General features: G+C 40.6%; 1 protein-coding gene and 1 long non-coding RNA gene across 3 annotated transcripts in view; one reads left to right on the top strand and one right to left on the bottom strand.

The window, feature by feature from the left end:
* Window positions 1-21,029, top strand: part of rab11fip2 (RAB11 family interacting protein 2 (class I)) — a 147,425-nt gene that overhangs the window by 102,807 nt on the left and 23,589 nt on the right. For both annotated transcript variants that reach the window (XM_073027852.1, XM_073027851.1), the window contains exon 4: window positions 15,316-15,451. In XM_073027852.1, the coding sequence (XP_072883953.1) occupies window positions 15,316-15,451 (136 nt within the window). The remainder of the gene's footprint in view (window positions 1-15,315; window positions 15,452-21,029) is intronic.
* LOC140715512 (uncharacterized) overlaps window positions 5,271-21,029 on the bottom strand; it is a 32,958-nt gene continuing 17,199 nt past the window's right edge. Inside the window, exon 4 of the long non-coding RNA XR_012096144.1 lies at window positions 5,271-6,810. This is a non-coding gene — a long non-coding RNA (uncharacterized lncRNA). The remainder of the gene's footprint in view (window positions 6,811-21,029) is intronic.

Genomic DNA, 21,029 nt, shown 5'->3' with positions numbered 1-21,029 from the left:
CCATCTGGGTAGCCTGCAACCTGATGGCATGAACATCGATTTCTCAAACTTCTAGTAATGCCCTCCCCTTTCATCATTCCCCAACCCCATATCCCTCTCTTCCCTTATCTCCTTAGCTGCCTATCATCTCCTTCTAATGCTCCTCCCCCGTTTCTTTCTACCGTTGTCTTCTGTCAGACTCCCCTTCTCTAGCCCTGTATCTCTTTCACCAATCAACTTTCCAGCCCTTTACTTGACCCCTCTCCCCTCCCAGTTTCACCTATCACCTTGTGTTTCTTCCTCCCCTCCCACCTTCTTACTTGGACTCCTCATCTTTTTTCTCTCTCCAGTCCTGAAGAGTTTCGGCCCAAAACATCAACTGTACTCTCTTCCATAGATGCTGCTGGCTTGCTGAGTTCCTCCAGCATTTTGTGTGTATTGTCTGAGCTTTTAAAAACTATTCCTTGTACAGACCTGTGCAAAAGTCTAAGGCACATATATATAGCTAGGGTGCTTAAGACTTTTACATAGTACTGTATTTATAAACATGGAGTGGAGAGTGAGTTTAGAGGGAATAAAGGTTGTTGGGAAAGGCAAGGGTGGAGCATCAGTGGGGGGGGGGGAATTGGTGGAACAGCTGGCAGAGAAGTGGTGTTGGGGTGGGGAGAGGTGGTACAGGTGCTGACACACCCAGCCCTGAAATACCAGGCAAGGTCATCTGATTCCAAACAATTGGTTATTGACCATGCAGAATGCTTCTTCTGGTGTTTCCCGTTCCCTCCCCTCTCCCTTCCCCTTATTTTCAGCCATGATTCCCCTCTACCTGACCCCTTCCACTTCCAGCTCTCTGTCCACAATGGAGATGCTTATCAGAATTAGGTTTATCATCACTCACATATGTCATGAAATTTGTTTCTTTTTTGCATTAGTACAGTGCAATACATAAAATTACTGCAGTACTCTGCAAAGGTCTTAGGCACCCTAGCTATGTATATGTGCTTAAGACTTTTGCACAGTACTGTACATGTTGAAAATGCCTGTGATCTTGTAGAAAAGTCAAACAAATAAAGGTGTACTGTGCGTTTGTAGGCAAATTGGGTTCTGGACTACTGGACTCAGTTGTGGCAGCAGTAGACATAGAGCAAATTTTCATTTTACTAAATGGAAAAGAAATCAGCACAGGAATTCACCCCTGACCTTGAAAGATTTTTAACCAGTTGTTGATTCGGAGTGCTTGAATATTCTGAAATTATCTGAGAACTTTTGCCCAAAGCTGGGGCTACCATAGCCAGCAATGCTGTTTACTGTTACCAGCCTGTATCCATGTTCCCAAGTCATTAAACAACATTGTACAGCACCCATTCGTGTTACAGTATTGTCAGAACAAAGGAGCTCTGCAATATACAAACCCTTCTCCCCCCCCCCCCCCCCCCGAGTTATAGAGGTTGTTTAAAAAAAATTGGAAAAGCATCAGCTTTATACAAGTTCTTGCAACAGAAGGGGACAAATGCTGGTTGATTGTTGAATTTGTAGACTAATTACTTGATCACAATTTGAATTTTATTTAACCATGTGGAGGCTTGCTAGTTTGCGTTGCTAAAATTGGGGCAAAATTGCGAATCTTTAGTTCGGAGAAATCTACTGTAACAAGAAATTCCATAATGCACTTGGAGTTCTAAAATTTTCATCATCACAGTTCACCCTGTGATTCCTCCAGCTTAATGTTTACAGTGAGGTGAGTGATCAGGAATTTGTTTCCTTTCTATGTCAGTGGACAAAAATTTATTTTTCATCTCTTGTGGTTTATGAATATCAACAGAAATTCTAGATGGAATTGATTAAAAATTCTGTTTCTATTAGTAATGATTCATTATTGTTATGTGTACCAAGATCCAGTGAAAAGCTTGTTATGTGTACCAAGATCCAGTGAAAAGCATTTACTCCTCCTGGTAGATATTAGGACTTTCAAATACCATTCTGATTTTACGGATCACAGATACACAGGGCACATGGAAGCACAACTTAATGCTGAGGTGTTATTCTGCCAAAGCACAAAAACAAAAAAAAATCAGCATTACTTTTTATCTCAATAAATTATTGCCACCAACTCTCCTTTAACTTTAATTTGTAAAAGTTGCTTATTGGATTCTGATTTGCTTCTTAAAAGTTGCATATATATTTTGGTAACATTGCCTTTAAGTGGTTTACAATCAGTTACTTCTACAAATAAATTGGTTTCAGTTTGTCATGAGTAGTAATTAGGAACAACCTCTTTAACCTTTGGTCTGTGGCCATCTGAGCAATTGACCATGATATCCTCCAGCTTGTTTGACATGAGAATGACATTGGAGAAATAAAGGGCACTACAAATTACAGCCACACTTCCATAAATGGAGCTGTTCCTAGTTTTCACCACAGCTAATTCAATCCAGTTCACTTCATTCATTTTTCCATGTGAGATCAAAAACAAAGCCATGAATGAACAAGTGAATCATGTATTTGATACACCAATGTGAGAATGAAAAGCAGGTATTGAAGGAAGGATCCTCTCTTTAGAGTTGAGATAATACCTGATGGAAGAATGCCTCATTTAGATGAATCATATAGTGAGCAGGGCAGAAAGCCTCAGATCTCTTTTACAAAGTGGTGCATGGAATGCACTGCCAGCGACAGTGGTAGAGGTGGATATAATAGGGTCTTTTAAGAGACTCTTGGATCAGTACATGGAGCTTAGAAAAATAGAGGGCTATGTGTTAAGGGAATTCTAGGCAGTTTCTAGAGTAGGTTACATGGTTGGCACAACATTGTGGGCCGAAGAGCCTGTAATGTGCATTAGGTGTCTATCTTCAAACCACTATGCTGAGACTTGATTCACCAGTCATCTTTTTCCTTGCAACTGTGACTTTTGGTATTACAAGACCTTTCTACCTCGCCCAAACCCCAACTATAGCTAGAGGCTATTTTATGTTTTACCTCAGCTTTTAATTCTGACCAGGGACTAGAGGAGTGTTGGCAAGGTAAACTGTATTGAAACTGATCTAAGCAATCTGATGATAGCTTTCAGAACTTTATCTACATCAGGCAGAAAACAGAGTTTCAATTAACATTTGACATTTCATGGAAAGGTGAAGCACTGTTTTCCAGAAAATCTTGTTCACAATAAGATGCTGTTTTAATAAAAATAATTTGCTCTGACGAAAATTGTTGTATTTTATTTATAGTTAATACAAATTTTAAAAAATACTTGTAACAATTAAAATGTAACAATTGTGGATGAGTGTGTCCCCACAAAATCTGCAGAAGTCCTGAATGAACCATGAGATCTGCAATCTGCTGAGGGCCAGATCAGTGGCATTCAGGTCTGGCAACCAAGTAAGATGTAAGAGGTCCAACTATGGTCTGTGAAAAGCTATCTAATGTGTGAAATGGCAATTCTGGACCAAACTTGAGTCACTGGGGGATGCTCAGCAGTTATGATAGGGCTTAAATGTTATTACCTCTTACAAAGTGAAATCAAGCGCAGGTGACAACAAGGCTTCGCTCCCAGATAAGCTCAATGCTTTCTATGTTCGCTTTGACCATCAAAACATGGAGGAACTTTCACGAACTCCCACAGCAGCTGATGACCCTGTGATCTCGGTCTCTGAGGCCATATGAAAGCATCCTTTTGGAGGATGAACCTACGGAAAGCATCCAGCTCAGATGGGGTACCTAGCAGAGTACTAAAGAGCTCTGCTGATCAACTGGTTGGAGTGTTCCCTAATATCTTTAACCTCTTGCTTCAGCATTGAGGTCTCCTTTTGCTTCAAGCAGGCTTCAATTATTCTGGTGTCAAAGAAGAACATGGTAACCTGCCTCAATGACTGTCATTTGGTAATACTTACATCCATTGTGATGAAGTGCTTTGAGAGGTTGGTGGTGAAACATAGCAACTCCTGCCTGAGAAGCAACTTTGAATTTGCTCCATTTTGCCTACCATCACAACAGGTCAACAGCAAGTACCATTTCTTTGGATTTTCAGTTAGCCCTGGAACATCTGGACAGCAAAGATGCATACATCAGGGTACTCTTCATTGACTACAGATCAACATTCAATATTATCATTCCCTCAAAACTAACCAATAGGCTTCAAGACCTTGGCTCAATAGCTCTTTGTGCAACTGGATCTTCAATTTCCTCATTTCAGACTCCAGTCAGTTCAGATTGACAACAACATCTCCTCCATAATCTCCATCAGCACAGGTGCACCCAAAAGCTCTATGCTTAGCCCCCTGCTGTACTCGCTTTGTACTGTGACTGAGGCTAAACACAGCTCACTGCCATATTTAAGATTGCTGACGGCATTACTGAATATAGGAGGGAAATTGAAAATCTGGCTGAGTGGTGCCACGACATCAACCTCTCACTCAATGTCAGCAAGACCAAGGAGCTGATTATTGGCTTCAGGAGGAGGAAACCAGAGGTCCATGAGCCCGTCCTCATCAGGGGTTCAGTAATGCAAAGGGTCATCAACTTTAAATTCTTGGGTGTTACCATTTTGGTGGATCTGTCCTGGGCCCAGCATGTATGTGCAATTACAAAGAAAGCACGGCAGTATCTCTAGTTCCTTTAGAAGTCTGATAAGATTCAGAATGACATCTAAAACTTTGACAGTCTTCTATAGGTGTGTGGTGGAGAGTATATAGACTACGGTAGTTGCATCACAGCCTTGTACACAAACACCAGTCTCCTTGAATGGAAAATCCTACAACAAGTAGTGGATACAACCCAATCCATCATGGGTAAAGCCCTCCCTGCCATTGAGCACAGCTACACAGGGTGTTGTTGCAGGAAAGCAGCATCCATCAAGGATCTCCACCACCCAAGCCATTATTTTTTCTTGCTGCTGCCATCAAGAAGAAGGTAGAGGAGGCTCAGGACCCACATCACCAGGTTCGAGAACAGTTATTACTCCTCAACCATCTAGAACCAAAGAGGATAAGTTCACTCAACATCACTTGCCCCATCACTGAACTGCTCCCATGACCTATGGACTTACTTTCAAGGATTCTTCATCTCATGTTCTTAATATTTTTGTTCACTTATTTATTATTATTTTCTCCTTCATATTTGCACAGTTGTCCTTTGCACAATTGTTATTTTTTCATCCTGTTGCGTGTGGTCTTTTGTTTATATTGTGTTTCTTGTATTTACTGTGTAATGCCTGCAAGGCAATGAATCTCATGGTCATATATGTACTTTGATAATACATTTATTTTGAACTTGAACTTCTGAACAATCGAATCCTGATTTAAACTGAACGTATTAATACAGTTGCAGTAGAAGATTGGAAATTTAGGGTTAAGCAAATCCCAAAATTTTTTATTTCATATATCCTGCAAAACATTAACGTATTATATCTTATTGGTTGCAAAATGAGTTTAAGAAATACAATAACTAGAAATGAATAAGAAGAAAGATAGAAATTTGGAATGCTAAGCGGCTATCAGGCAAAGGAAATTATTTTACGAATCACAGCTTTAGAATTACAGTATACTTTTTGAATATGAATAGAAATCCTCTTTAGGGGTTCTGCTATGTTGATTGAAGCTTCAGGTTCATTGGCCCTACTCTGCAAACCATTCAATTAGTGGTGCTGAAAAAGAATTTTTGTAATTAAATGGAAAAATGTGTTAGAATGCAGGATACCTTGAGGTATTAGTATGAAATAACTGACATTTTAAAAGCGTATATATTATCAATATAGTGCATGGCTTCATTATAATTAATAAGTATGGCACTGTTGAATAGGGAGATTGAAGTCAGCTGACTCAGAATCCAGGCCATTGGGGATATAGATATGTAAGCACTAAGGCACAGTGTGCAGTGCGCACTGTATGCAGTGTACAGTGTGCATTGTAAAGGACCTCAGAAAGATAAAAGCAATGGTGTAATGTTATTTTAAATTACACTAAATTATGCATGGCTGAGCAGGTGATCTGTCGCAGGTCCTTTGTGGGATCATTGTGCCAAAGCTGAAGTAAATTAATATGAATCACAGTGGAGACAATTTATCCCCTTCACCCTGCTCTATCATTCAATAATATCACAACTGACCTGACTATAACCTAAACTTGGTAAACCTACTTACTATACATAACCTTTCACCCTTGCTTATTAAGAATCATTCTAGCTCTGCCTTAAAAAGTATTCAGGGTATGCCTACATCATCCTTGTGCAACAGGCAGGCAGTCTTCTCCAATGATCAGGTTGAATCCTGACCTTTCCTGCTGACTATTTAGTGTTTGCACAATCTCCCAAAGTCATACAGATTGGTAAGCCACTTGGCTACTGTAAATGTTCTCCACTCATCCTATCACTGAACTGTTCCCACAACCTAAAGACTCACTTTCAAGGACTCTTCATCTCATGTTCTCGATATTTATAGCTTAGTTTCTTCTCTTTTTTTATTGGCACAGTTTGTTGTCTTTTGCACATTGATTTTGTCATTTTTTTTGTAATTCAAATTTTTATTAGTATTATTTATTCTTATTTTGCAAAGCAGCACAGCATATCATAGAGCAGATACAATACAGCATATTTATACAGCCATCCCATGACAGGAAAACATATAAAACTAAGAAACAGAAAAAACTTCTAATTTAAGTTTAAATTAACATACAACCAAAATTGATCCCATGCATCTTGCACATTTCCCTCACTGTTAATTCTTCCCAACATGTGTTCATATGATGAAATCTTAACCATTTCCTCAGTCCATTCCCTCAAAGTGGGACATCTGGGTTTTTTCCAGTTTTGCAATATAATTCTTGCAGCTGTGATGAGACCCACCTTTAAAATAGTAAATTTGTCATTGTTTACATTAGGTATCATTGTCCTATCACCCAGGAGACAAAGCCGTGGGCACAAGGGCAGTGTAGGACCCGACCAATTCCCCAACAAATCAAGAACTTTACATCAAAATGGACGAACCATGGAACACTCCCAAATCATGTGAAAATATGTGCCCACCTCATTTTTACATTTCCAGCATAAATGATTATCAACAATCTCCATTTTGTAGAGTCTAGTTGGTGTCCAATAATATCTATGTACTATCTTATACTGAATAAATTTCCCTCTCGCTTCCCTAATATGTCTACCCACATTTGATAAAATATTTGAGCACTCATTATCTTCAATATCACTTCCAAGGTCCTTCTGCCATATGGCTTTGAGATTGCTACACGGTTCACCCACAGAGTGCTTGAACATGCTTTATGTTCTTCCTGTGGTAGTGTATTCAGTTAAAGGGTTACTTTGTGGGCCACCATTCTTGAATATGCTACTAACACAATGTCTTATTTGTAAATATTTCCAGAAATTCCCTTTATCTACAAAGTTATATTTCCTCTGCAAATCCACATACGACATAAAATCCCATTCTCATAGAGATCACCTACTGTATTTACACCTTTAATCTTCCATTCTTTCCAGTACACCATTCTTTTCCCAATATGTATCGCAGGGTTATTCCAGAGCAAGGAGTATAACTGATTTAAATGTGACATTTTACAAGCTTTATGAATTGTAATCCACACACTCCTTGAGTTAAATAGTATAGGATTTAAATTAGTCTTGTTTTCCACATGTTGTGAGAGAATGTGGTGCAGCCAAGCTCCATTCTATAACTACCCAATCTAAATCAACATCATCCATGTCCCAATGTTTAGCTAACTTGGTCATTTCAAAGGATAATTTATATCCCCTTACATCTGGTAGACTGAGCCCACCCATGTCCCTGGACATACACATCTTACTCATTTTAATTCTGGGCTTCTTCTTATCCCGTAGAAAGTCACTAATAATTTTGTTGTATTGCTTGTAGATCAAATCGGAAATATTTAAAGGAAGCATCATAGAAAGATAGTTAAACTGAGGTGCTATGACCATTTTAACTACATTGACTTTACCCCAGAGTGACAGTCGCAGTGCCCCCCACTTATCCAGATTATTTCTTATCCTACTCAATAATGGATCATAATTTAAAGTAATTATTTCGTCCAAATTCTGACTGAGTTTGACCCCTAGATACTTCATTCCAACTGTCATCCATCTGAAATTAAACTGAGATACTGAATTTGAATAACACAATTTTGACATTGGCATATCCTCAGATTTACTGCAGTTGATTTTATAACCAGACACTTCAGAATATAATTGTTGTTTTCATTAGTGGGGGTAAGGAATTAGGAGGGTCACTAATCAGTAATAAAATATCGTCAGCATATATGCTCCTTTCCGCCTCCCTTTACCTCTCTAATATTTGGATCTGCTCTAATCACGACTGCCAACGGTTCCAAAAAAAATCATAAATAACAGTGGGGAGAGGAGCAGCCTTGGCGTATACCCCGTGAAATGTTGAAAAATGGGGATATGATACCACTTGTAATAACTGCAGCCTTAGGGTTTTTATACAAAATTCTAATCCATGATTTAAAGATAAAGCCAAACCCAAAGAATGACAAGGCCATGGTTAAAAATCTCCACTCAACCCTATCAAAGGCCTTTTCAGCATCCAGGGAGATGTCAGTAACTGGGATACTACTTGGGGAGTTCAGCCATATTAAGTGCAGTAATCTCCTTAAATTGTCAGTTGGGGATCTGCCTTTAATGAAGCCAACCTGGTCAGTGTTAATTATAGATGGCAATACTTTCTCTAATCGCGAAGCCAGTATTTTAGTCAGTGTCTTACAATCCTATTAATTAAGCTTATAGGCCTATAATTGGAAGGGTCTATTGTATCCCTGTCTTTTTTTGGGATCAACAATATTAATGCTTCATAGAAACATAGAAAATAGGTGAAGGAGTAGGCCATTCAGCCCTTCGAGCCTGCACCGCCATTCAGTATGATCATGGCTGATCATCCAACTCAGAACCCTGTACCTGCTTTCTCTCCATATCCCCTGATCCCTTTAGCCACAAGGGCCATATCTAACTTCCTCTTAAATATAGCCAATGAACCGGCCTCAACTGTTTCCTGTGGCAGAGAATTCCACAGATTCACCACTCTCTGTGTGAAGAAGTTTTTCCTCATCTCGGTCCTAAAAGGCTTCCCCTTTATCCTTAAACTGTGACCCCTCGTTCTGGACTTCCCCAACATCGGAAACAATCTTCCTGCATCTAGCCTGTCCAATCCCTTTAGAATTTTATACGTTTCAATAAGATCCCCCCTCAATCTTCTAAATTCCAGTGAGTATAAGCCTAGTCGATCCAGTCTTTCTTCATATGAAAGTCCTGCCATCCCAGGAATCAATCTGGTGAACCTTCTCTGTACTCCCTCTATGGCAAGAATGTCTTTCCTCAGATTAGGGGACCAAAACTGCACACAATATTCTAGATGCGGTCTCACCAAGGCCTTGTACAACCGCAGTAGAACCTCCCTGCTCCTGTACTCAAATCCTTTTGCTATTGATTAAATGTATTAGGTAAAGATTCCAAATTAAATGCTTCTGAATAGATTTTTGTTAGGATAGGAGCCAATATGTCCAGAAATTTCTTATATTATTCAATTGGGAAGCCATCCATACCTGGAGATTTCCCCACTTTCATAGCCGCAATAGCCTGTCTGACCTCATCCTCAGTAACTGGGGCATCCAAGGACTCAGCTTGTTGTGGGGATAATGTAGGCAATTTTATGTTAGCAAAAAACTGATTCGGCTACTCCTGGTCATGATCAAATGGTGATGCATATAGATGTTCATAGAACTGTTGAAAGACTTTGTTTATTTCTTTAGATGATGACACTAATGTATCCCTTTTCTTAATTACAGGTACAACACTATTCATATTCTGCTGCTTTAAATCTCATGCCAGCAGCTTACCAGCTTTATCACCACCTTTGTAGAAACTTGTTTTTAATCTAAATAATGCATATTCTGCTTCTTTGTTATATGTGTTATTTAGCTGGAATTTCAAAATTGCACAGATCTTTGTATAAGTCATCGGTATATTGTCTTGATAAGACCTTTTCCAATGTGGTTATTTCTGCCTCCAGATTTTTTATTTGCTCCATACTTTCTTTCTTTCTTTTAGATGCTTGTGCTATTAATTTTCCTCTTATATACGCCTTGGATGCCTCCCATACCAGGGACAGCTTTACTGTGCTCCCTACGTTCAATTCAAAAAACGAAGTCAGATTCTCAGCCAGCTTATCACTGAAATCCTCATTTCTTAACAGCATAACATTCATTCGCCATCTATCCCTCCTTCCCCTTTCAGTATTTAAATCAATTTGAATTTCAACCGGTGCATGGTCTGATAATGCTATTGGGCCAATTTTACAGTCTGTCACCTGTTCAACAATGGAGTTGGATATTAGAAAAAAATCTATTCTAGAGTAATGCGATGTAAGGCTGCCCTGTCCCTAGGTAAAGGTGATGACTGAAATTTGTTTTTATCAATAACAGGGTCCATTACTTGGTTAAAGTCTCCTGCTAAAATTATTTTTCCTTCCTTGGCACCTAAAATTTTGTTCACTTTGTTAAGAAAGTCTGTGTCTTCCTTATTAGGTGCATATATGTTACAAAGTACTACCTTCACCCCATTAATAAGTGCATCTATACAAATTATCCTGCCTTCCTTGTCCTTAAATTCTCCAAGCAATACAAAATTAAGTTTTTTGTTAACTAAAATCATCATCCCATTTTGTTTGCTATTAAATGATGAATAGAATACCTGGCCCACCCAATCTCTTCTAAATTTCAGTGCTTCAACATCTTTAAAATGTGTTTCCTGAACAAATGCAACATCAATTTGTTTGCCTTTAAGGCATGATAAAATCTTTTTCCTCTTGATTGCGTTTCCACACCCATTAATGTTCCATGATATGAAATTAACCATTTTCATGTCCTAAACTTCATGCACACATGTGCAAAAATATATATTTTCCCAGATGACTGAGTGTGGAATTCAATAATTCCAAAAAAAATCCAGAGAAAAACCTGCTGTACTCTATCCCCATGTTCAATTATTACCAACAAACACTGCAAATGCTGCGCTTTCAAACAATTAAACAACCAACATAACCCAAAAAAATAGCGATAATATACTCCTGCCAGATTAACTAACAAATAAAAACAAATAGGCAGGATAAACTCTACAAAGAAACAGAAAAGAAAAAGACACATGACATGGTCCGCGAAGTACCGTGCCAGCTAGTAAGCCTAGCACTAAACAGACCGCTTTATCCAGCTCCCCACCCACCCTGTTGTACCTAAAAAGTTTTCTCCACCTATTACTGTCTCTCAGTCAATGCCAGCGCCACACTTTTCCTGAATGAATTTCACTGCTTCTGCAGCAGTAGTAAAGAAATTGTTCTTTCCTTTCCATGTGAAGCGTAGAACTGCTGGATAAGCGAGTGTATACCTCACATTGACTCTTTGCAGCATTTTCCAAGCCGTAGTAAATGCCCTCCGTTTTTCAGCCAATTCTCTGGACATATCCGGAAAGAAAGAGACTTTGCATCCCTCCCACTCAACTCCACTTTTTGCTTTGGCCGCTTGCAGCACTTTCTCTCTGGCCGAAGAGCGCAAGAATCGTATTAAGACCAGCCTGGGGGGTGGGGGACGATCCTCGCCCGGCCTCGGAGCTGGGACCCGGTGCGCCCTCTCAATCTCAAACTCTGCGTTCAGTTCGATGCCAAATCCCTTGGACATGATTCTTTGCACACACTTAATCAGACCACCCATTTCCGCACCCTCCTTTAGACCAATCAGCCTGACGTTGTTGCATCTGCTCTTGTTCTCAAGCTCCTCGACACGGTTCCACAGCAGGTCCAAGCATTTATTATTCTGCTTGCTGGCACCCACCAGTTGCACAGTGATCTCCTCCACACTGGAGAGGCGACCCTCAGCTTCCGTCAGCCTGTCTTGAATGGCATTGACGGAGTTCTTCAACTCTGCTGTTGCTTCTTTAATTGTAGATACCTCAGTAGCCACCCCGAGCAGAATGGAACTTAAATGACTAACCTCAGCCAGTAAATTCTCCATGTTGGAGCCTTGGTCCGTCTGCGTCGTTAGCGTGCCTTGAGCTTCGGATTGCGGCCCTGTCTTATAGCCACATGGCTCGCTGTAGCGTTCTTCGAAAGTCTTGGCATCGTACCAAAGTATCTCGCAAAGTTATTATTTTTTAGTGAAAATAACAAACAGTTTTTAATTGTAGAACAGCTGTATCCAAATAAGGCAAGATAAATATGCTCTAATTGATAGAATTTTACGGTGGGTTGTTGGAGCTCCACTAACAGGCAGCCATCTTGCCTGGCACCCACGTGACGTCGATCCCGATTTTGTCCATCTTATTGGTTGCAGTCTCTCATTGACTCTGTTGTTTTGTTTTTACTGTGAATGCCTGCAATAAAATGAATCTCAGGGTGGATGGTGACGTGTACTTTGATAATAGATTTACTTTGAACTTTGATATTTCCCTTGATAGGATGCAAGGGAGATATAATTCTACATTGCAGAATTGTAATCAAAAGCCCAAATAATCTTCCACTTTGGAGCACGTTAACTTATCTATAGTTTGTGTAAAGGGTTCTTGTACTATGTAGTGCTTGGTGGGGCTGGGAAAAATTGTATTATGGCTACCAGTAATCAAAGTTTGTTTCCATTAACTTTGATATATGAAGGGCACTAATTTTATTTGAATACAATGCTATAGATAGCGGGAAATGCTCAGCTGATCACTCTCATCCATGAAGGAAAACAATTTTCAGGTGAAATTCTGCTTTTATTGTGACAGACTCTTACTTACTCAAGGGGACCTGTAATGTGCCAACAATAGATGTGTCTGTCTGTCTGTCTGTCTATCTACCTGTTGAGACATTGAAGATGTCCTGGATACTAGGGAGGCTAGTGCGTTGGCACGTGGCATTGCTCAAGGATATAACACATTGCTCTGTGACAACACCAGTGCCAAGCTGCTTGGGTCCTAGTGCCCTTCCCTTGGACAACATCGGTGGCGTGGAGAGGGGAAAGCTTGCAGTCTGGCAACTGCCAGTCTCCCATACAACCCTGCCCAGGCCTGCACCCTGGAAACCTTCCAAGGCATAAATCCATGGTCTCACGAGACTAAAGGATGTTTAAAAAAAAGTGCCCATGATGGAGCTGACAGAGTTTACAACTTTCTGCAGCTTATTTTGATCCTGTGCAGTGCCCCACCTCTCAAACCAGACAGTGATAAAAGCAGTCATGCTTTCTTTGTAACCGCATCAATATGTTGGGCCCAGAATAGATCTTCAGAGATGTGACATGCAGGAACTTGAAATGCCTCACTCATTACATTACTGGTCCTTGATGAAGACTGATGTATGTTCCCTCATCTTACCCTTTCTGAAGTTCACAATCAGTTCTTTGGTTTTACTGACATTGAGTATAAGGTTGTTGCAGCGTCACCACTCAACCAGCTGATCTATCGCCCACTTGTACACCTTTTCATCACCATCTGAAATTCTGCTAGCGATAAGTTGTGTTGTCAGCAAAATTATAGATGGCATTTGAGCTGTGTCTAGACATACATTCATGGGTGTAGAGAGAGTAGAACAGTGGGCTAAGCACATATCCTTGAAGTGCGTCAGTGTTGATTAACAGCAAGGTGGAGATGTTATTTCAGATCTGCAAAGACTGTGATCTTCTGGTGAGGAAGTCAAGGATCCAGTTGCAGAAGGAGGTATGTAGGCCCAGGTTTTGGAGCTTTTGATCAGACCTGTAGGAATAATTGTGTTAAATGCTGAGCTGTAGTCAATAAACAGCAGCCTGACATACGTATTAGTATTGTCCAGGTGATCCAAGGCCATGTGAGGAGCCAATGAGATCGCATCTGCTGTAGACCTATTGGGCTGATGGGCAAATTGCAGTGGGTCAGTTCCTTTCTTGGGCAGGAGTTGATTCTAGCCATAATCAACCTCTCAAAGTACTTCATTACCGTAGTGAGTACTACTGGACAAAAGTCGTTAAGGAAACTCACTCTGCAGCTGGGCACTGGTATGATTGTTGCCATTTTGAAGCAGTTTGAAACTTACAGCTGTAGGAATGAAAGATTGAAAATATTTTTGAACAGATCCACCAGTTGGTTGGCACAGGTTTTCAGAGCCCTACCAGGTACTCCATCGAAGCCTGTTCACCCTTTGAAAGACTTTCTGATGTTGGCCTCTGAGACAGAGATCACAGAGTCACTGGATGCTGTAGAGATCCTCATAGCTGTAGTTTTACTCTCCCTGAGCGTGCATAAAAGGGCAAAAACGAGGAAATCTGCAGATGCTGGAAATTCAAACAACAACACACACAAAATGCTGGTGGAACACAGCAGGCCAGGCAGCATCTATACGGAGAAGCGCTGTCGACGTTTCGGGCCGAAACCCTTCGTCAGGACTAACCGAAAGGAAAGATAGTAAGAGATTTGAAACTAGTGGGGGGGGGGGGGGGAAATGCGAAATGATAGGAGAAGAATGTGGCCTTTTATATATTGGTGAGACCCGACGCAGACTGGGAGACCGTTTCGCTGAACACCTAAGCTCGGTCTGCCAGAAAAAGCTGGATCTCCCAGTGGCCACACATTTTAATTCCACGTCCCATTCCCATTCTGATATGTCTATCCATGGCCTCCTCTTTTGTCAAAATGAATCCAAACTCAGGTTGGAGGAACTACACCTTATATACCGGCTGGGTAGCCTCCAACCTGATGGCATGAACATTGACTTCTCTAACTTCCGTTAATGCCCATCCTCCCCTTCTTACCCCATCCCTGACATATTTAGTTGTTTGCCTGTTCTCCATCTCCCTCTGGTGCTTCCCCCCCCCCCCCCCCCTTTCTTTCTCCTGAGGCCTCCCGTCCCATGATCCTTTCCCTTCTCCAGCTCTGTATCACTTTCGCCAATCACCTTTCCGGCTCTTAGCTTCATCCCACCCCCCTCCAGTCTTCTCCTATCATTTCACATTTCCCCCTCCCCCCACTACTTTCAAATCTCTTACTATCTTTCCTTTCAGTTAGTCCTGACGAAGGGTCTCGGCCCGAAACGTCGACAGTGCTTCTCCCTATAGATGCTGCCTGGCCTGCTGTGTTCCACCAGCATTTTGTGTGTGTTGGTGCATAAAAGTGGTTGAGCTCATCTGTGAATAAACTATCACTGTCATTCTTGACACTATAATGAACATGATGTTATGTTGTCATGATGAACATGACACCATGTAGCAAGATTATAAGACCAAGAATGAATTCAGTTTAATGAGGTCAGTGAACTTCATTGAAACAATGTTACACTTATTGTTACATTAAAAAAATTTCAATCTGTTCTTCTAGTTTAACAAAGCCAGTGTATTATGAAGATGTAAGAAGCAAAGCATCCACTGACCAACACAATGGCTTAAGTAATAATCAACGTGCAAGAAAAGCCTTCAAGGAGCATCACTCTGAATACTATGGGGACAAAATCACAGTGAGTATAAGGAAATGTGACTCTATGCCTGAAGAAAGCTATCCAAAATTTTTAGCATGTGTCATGTCCAACGAAGAAGATTCTTTCTGAGATGAAATTTCAATACATTTACTGGACATTTCTGTAAGATTTTGCACTGTGCCATATAGCATGTTTGTAATGCTTCAAGCACTCCACAGAGCAACTGTCATACAAAATCTGAGTCACAAAGAGATTTAAAAGACAGATAATTAAATGGTCTTCAAAAAGAAAAGTCTGAAGAAGCATCTGAAAGGAAAGAAAGTTGTAGAAGTTTAGGGACGGAATTCCAGAGTTTTAGGGTAAAGGGAACAAGTAGATTACTTTCATATTTTTAGCAATCTACTGATTTTTTAATGTATTTACTGATTTTAAGTAGAGATCCATTATATATCTGATTTTATGGTCATGCTTCCTCAATTTTGGTTTTTAAAATTGTGGTTAAGTTATATTTAATCAACTAATTTTAATTAAATAGTGAAGTCTACTTTATTACTTAGACCTATCACTGACTCCAGCTACTACAGTTTGAATGAATTTCTTCAAAAGTTAACCGATGTGGATTAACTCAAGTAGAACACGTCTCAGCAGAGTTGAAGAATTAATTAAATCTCTTTTGCCAAGTGATCATGGCACATACCAGTGCCCAACAAAATGAGCGAGGGGCTGGAACTTAAATAAATGTGATTTTTTTTCTCTGTCAAAAATTGCTATTTTACTCACACATTCTTTTTCCTCTAATTATTTATTTGTTTTGTATTATTAAGGGCACTTTTTTCTATAATTGGTCTGGAGTCCTTTTAAAAATTTAGAATTTGCAAATTAAGATACATTTATATCCCAAGACTCCCGTATTCATTATAACTTGTATTACTTTCAGAGAATGCAACCTCTACTTTTCTTTCAATAAGATTTTTTCAGACAAAACTCTGAATATACCGAGATACAAATATTGTTTCTCATACTGACTCTTCTAACCTATTATTTATTTATTTTAGAAGTACAGCACAGAACAGTCCCCACCGACCCAGCGAGCTGTGCCAGCCAGCAGCCAACCTAATTTAACCCTAGCCTCGTCACTGGACTATTGACAATGACCATTAGCCTACCAACATAAATGCCTTTGGACTGTGAAAAGAAACTGTAGTACCCAGAGGAAACTCATGGACTCATGGAGAAAATATGCAGTCTCCTTACAGACAGTGCCAGAATTGAACTCCTCAAGCTATAATAGCGTTGTACCAACCACAATGCTATTGTGGCACCCAAGAGTGATAATAATTGGAGTTATGCAAAGTTTCTTTATTTACTGGCTGCCAGTTTTGAAGTATTTGATACATAGTGTGCATCAGGAATACATCTGAATGAACATACCAGGGTGAAATGATAGAATATCAACCCAGTATTCCTGTTAATTCTTTATTTCTTCCTGAGACTTTAAATAATTCAGCAGAAGTGCAATTATTCTCTTTTGCATTTCATTAATGTAGACATTTATTTAATTAATGCCCAACTCCTTTTAAATCTGCAGGCATTTGAGAGCTTGGGTCATTGTCACTCAGTTGATAATGGAAACATAAGATTTATGCAGCAGTTGGATAAGACAGTAATTAGGCTGATCCCATAGTTAGCCATATTTCAAGCAATAATAGTGAAGAACCTTCATCCACCACTTCATATATCTTTCATGGAAGGGGGAGTAAAATGGGTATATTATGTAGTGAGCTCAAGTTCTTTTCTGCATCCATATATAACGTCATTAAATTCTTATTTCAGACCAGAGAGAAAAGATGACTGGCATCCCCTCTCTGTTTTTATCACTGAAGCTCATCCCCTGTAACAAATAGTTCAAGGAAATAATAGACTTATCTCATGGATATAGACCACTCATTCTACTGACGTCGTGGTCAAAATACTCCCCAGGCTTGCTTTATCCCTGCTCTTGAATATGCATCTTTCTGTCTCCTGTCTTTTCTCTCATTTCTCTCATATTGTCCAAATCTTACTCTTTTCCCTGTTTATAAAAACACACACTCACAGTACGATTGCAAATTGTTGACCTTTAGCAATAGGATTTTGGTTCAATAATAATAGATTGTGTTGCCTTTTATTCAGTAGATCTGATCATTGAAAAACAAAAAAAATTCTAAATCATAAATGGCATCAAGCATATCACACCTTTAAATGGAAAAATGCCATAATATCTTTGAAAAAACTAAAGATTTAAAAACAAAGGATATGAGATAAATTGATCAATAGATGATCAAAGATGGCATGTTTAGGGTCTGAATGTTGTTAGGATCTCCCTATGACTGTGGGTTTCACCCAGCTATTGTAGTTTCATCCCACAGCTCTGAGCTGCATGTTGGTTAACCCTTGGTATAGATGGATGGTGGGAGCTGAATGGCCTCTTTCCATGTTGTGAGAAGCTATTACTGGAATGACATTGAGCAGTTCCACAGAAGAACATAGACAGCATTGAAATAGGCCCTGCAGCCTAACTATCCATGTCAAACCACAGCTTGTTCCCTGATATGTCCTAGTTGCCCATGTTTGGCCCATAACCCTCCAAGCTCTTCCACTTCATATACCTATCCAAATGCCTCTTAACTGTGGTGATTGTACCCACCTCAGCCACTTCCTGTGGTGCTCACTACCCTCTGAAGTTACCTCTTGTGTCTTGTAAATCTCTCCCCTTTTATCTTGTATCTGTGCCCTCTAGCTTTGGACTCCGTAACCCTGCGGGTAAGATTAGATTGTTCACCTTATCCATGCCCTCATGATTTTATAATTTGCTGACAAGTCACCTCTCATTCTCCTATGCTCCAAGGTAAAGATGCAGTGTGGCCAAACTTTTCCCAATAACTCAGCCCCTCTCGTCCAAGCAGCAGTTTCAGAATCAGGTTTATTATCACTGGCATGTGATGTGAAATTTGTTAACTTAGCAGCAGCAGTTCAATGCAAAATACATCATATAGAATAAGAAAAATAATAGCAATAAATAAGTAAAACAATTTACAGTATATATATATATTGAATAGATTAAAATCATGCAAAAAATAGAACATAGAATAGACAATAGACAATAGGTGCAGAAGTAGACCATTCGGCCCTTGGAGCCTACACCGCCATTTTGAGATCATGGCTGATCATCTACTATCAATACCCGGTTCCTGTCTTGTCCCCATATCCCTTGATTCCCCTATCCATAAGATACCTGTCTAGCTCCTTCTTGAAAGCATCCAGAGAATTGGCCTCCGCTGCCTTCCAAGGCAGTGCATTCCAGACCCCCACAACTCTCTGGGAGAAGAAGTTTTTCCTTAACTCTGTCCTAAATGACCTACCCCTTATTTTCAAACCATGCCCTCTGGTACTGGACTCTCCCAGCATCTGGAACATATTTCCTGCCTCTATCTTGTCCAATCCCTTAATAATCTTATTTGTTGCAATCAGATCCCCTCTCAATCTCCTTAATTCCAGCGTGTACAAGTCCAGTCTCTCTAACCTCTCTGCGTAAGACAGTCCTGGCATCCCAGGAATTAACCTTGTGAATCTATGCTGCACTTCCTCTACAGCCAGGATGTCCTTCCTTAACCCTGGAGACCAAAACTGTACACAATACTCCAGGTGTGGTCTCACCAGGGCCCTGTACAAATGCAATAGGACTTCCTTGCTCTTGTACTCAATTCCCTTTGTAATAAAGGCCAACATTCCATTAGCCTTCTTCACTGCCTGCTGCACTTGCTCATTCACCTTCAGTGACTGATGAACAAGGACTCCTAGATCTCTTTGTATTTCTCCCTTACCTAACTTTACACTGTTCAGATAATAATCTGCCTTCCAGTTCTTACTCCCAAAGTGGATAACCTCACACTTATTCACATTAAACGTCATCTGCCAAGTATCTGCCCACTCACCCAGCCTAACCAAGTCACCCTGAATTCTCCTAACATCCTCATCACATGTCACACTGCCACCCAGCTTAGTATCATCAGCAAACTTGCTGATGTTATTCTCAATGCCTTCATCTAAATCGTTGATGTAAATTGTAAACAGCTGTGGTCCCAATACCGAGCCCTGTGGCACCCCACTAGTCACCACCTGCCATTCCGAGAAACACCCATTCACCGCTACCCTTTGCTTTCTATCTGCCAACCAGTTTTCTATCCATGTTAATGTCTTCCCCCCCCAATGCCATGAGCTTTGATTTTACCCACCAATCTCCTATGTGGGACCTTATCAAATGCCTTCTGAAAATCGAGGTACACTATACTGGATCTCCCTTGTCTAACTTCCTGGTTACATCCTCGAAAAACTCCAATAGATTAGTCGAATTAATATAATAGGACAGCACAGTACAGGCCCTTCGGCCCACAGTGTTGTGCCGACCCTTAAACCCTGCCTCTCATATAACCCCCCACCTTAAATTCCTCCATATACCTGTCTAGTAGTCTCTTAAATTTCACTAGTGTACCTGCCTCCACCACTGCCTCAGGCAGTGCATTCCACGCACCAACCACTCACTGAGTAAAATACCTTCCTCTAATATCCCCCTTAAACTTCCCACCCCTTACCTTAAAGCCATGTCCTCTTGTATTGAGCAGTGGTGCCCTGGGGAAGAGGCACTGGCTGTCCACTCTATCTATTCTTCTTAATATCTTGTATACCTCTATCATGTCTCCTCTCACCCTGCTTCTCTCCAAAGAGTAAAGCCCTAGCTCCCTTAATCTCTGATTATAATGCATACCGTCTACATCAGGCAGCATCCTCGTAAATCTTCTCTGTACCCTTTCCAATGCTTCCACATCCTTCCTATAGTGAGGCGACCAGAACTGGACACAGTACTCGAAGTGTGGCCTGACCAGAGTTTTATAGAGCTGCATCATTACCTCACGACTCTTAAACTCTATCCCTCGACTTAATGAGCCATCAAACACTCGTCATACGATAACCCTTTCTTTCCCAGAATCATTCTCATGAACCTTCTCCACTGTCAGCACATCCTTCTTAGATAGGGATCCAAGACTGCTCTCAGTACTTCAAGTGATGCTTCACCAGTGCCTTATAAAGCTTCAGCTATGCATCCTTGCTTTATATTCTAGGTCTGTCAAAATGGATGCTGACATTGCACTTACCTTAAAAACACAAAATGCTGGCAGAACTCAGTAGGCCAGACAGCATCTATGTGAGGAGGTAGTGACGACGTTTCGGGCCGAAACCCTTCATCAGGAGTCCTTCCCACCCTCCCCCCCACCTTCTTTATAGGGCCCCTGTCCCCTCCTTCTTCAGTCCTGACGAAGGGTCTCGGCCCGAAACATTGACTGCTCATTTCAACAGATGCTGCCCGACCTGCTGAGTTCCTCCAGCGTGTTGTACGTGTTGATGCTGACTTTATCATGTGCCTCGAAGTAACCTGACTCCAACATCCAGCCAACCACTGAAGTCAGTCTAACTGGCCTATAATTTCCTTCCTTCTGCCTCCCTCCCGTGTTGAAGAGTGGAGTGACATTTGCAATTTTCCAGTCCTTCGGAAGTATTGCAGAATCTAGTGATTCTTGAA

This window comes from Hemitrygon akajei, chromosome 23 (genome assembly GCF_048418815.1).
Source record: "Hemitrygon akajei chromosome 23, sHemAka1.3, whole genome shotgun sequence".
Classification (NCBI taxonomy): domain Eukaryota; kingdom Metazoa; phylum Chordata; class Chondrichthyes; order Myliobatiformes; family Dasyatidae; genus Hemitrygon; species Hemitrygon akajei.
This window is presented reverse-complemented; position numbering and strand designations above follow the sequence as displayed.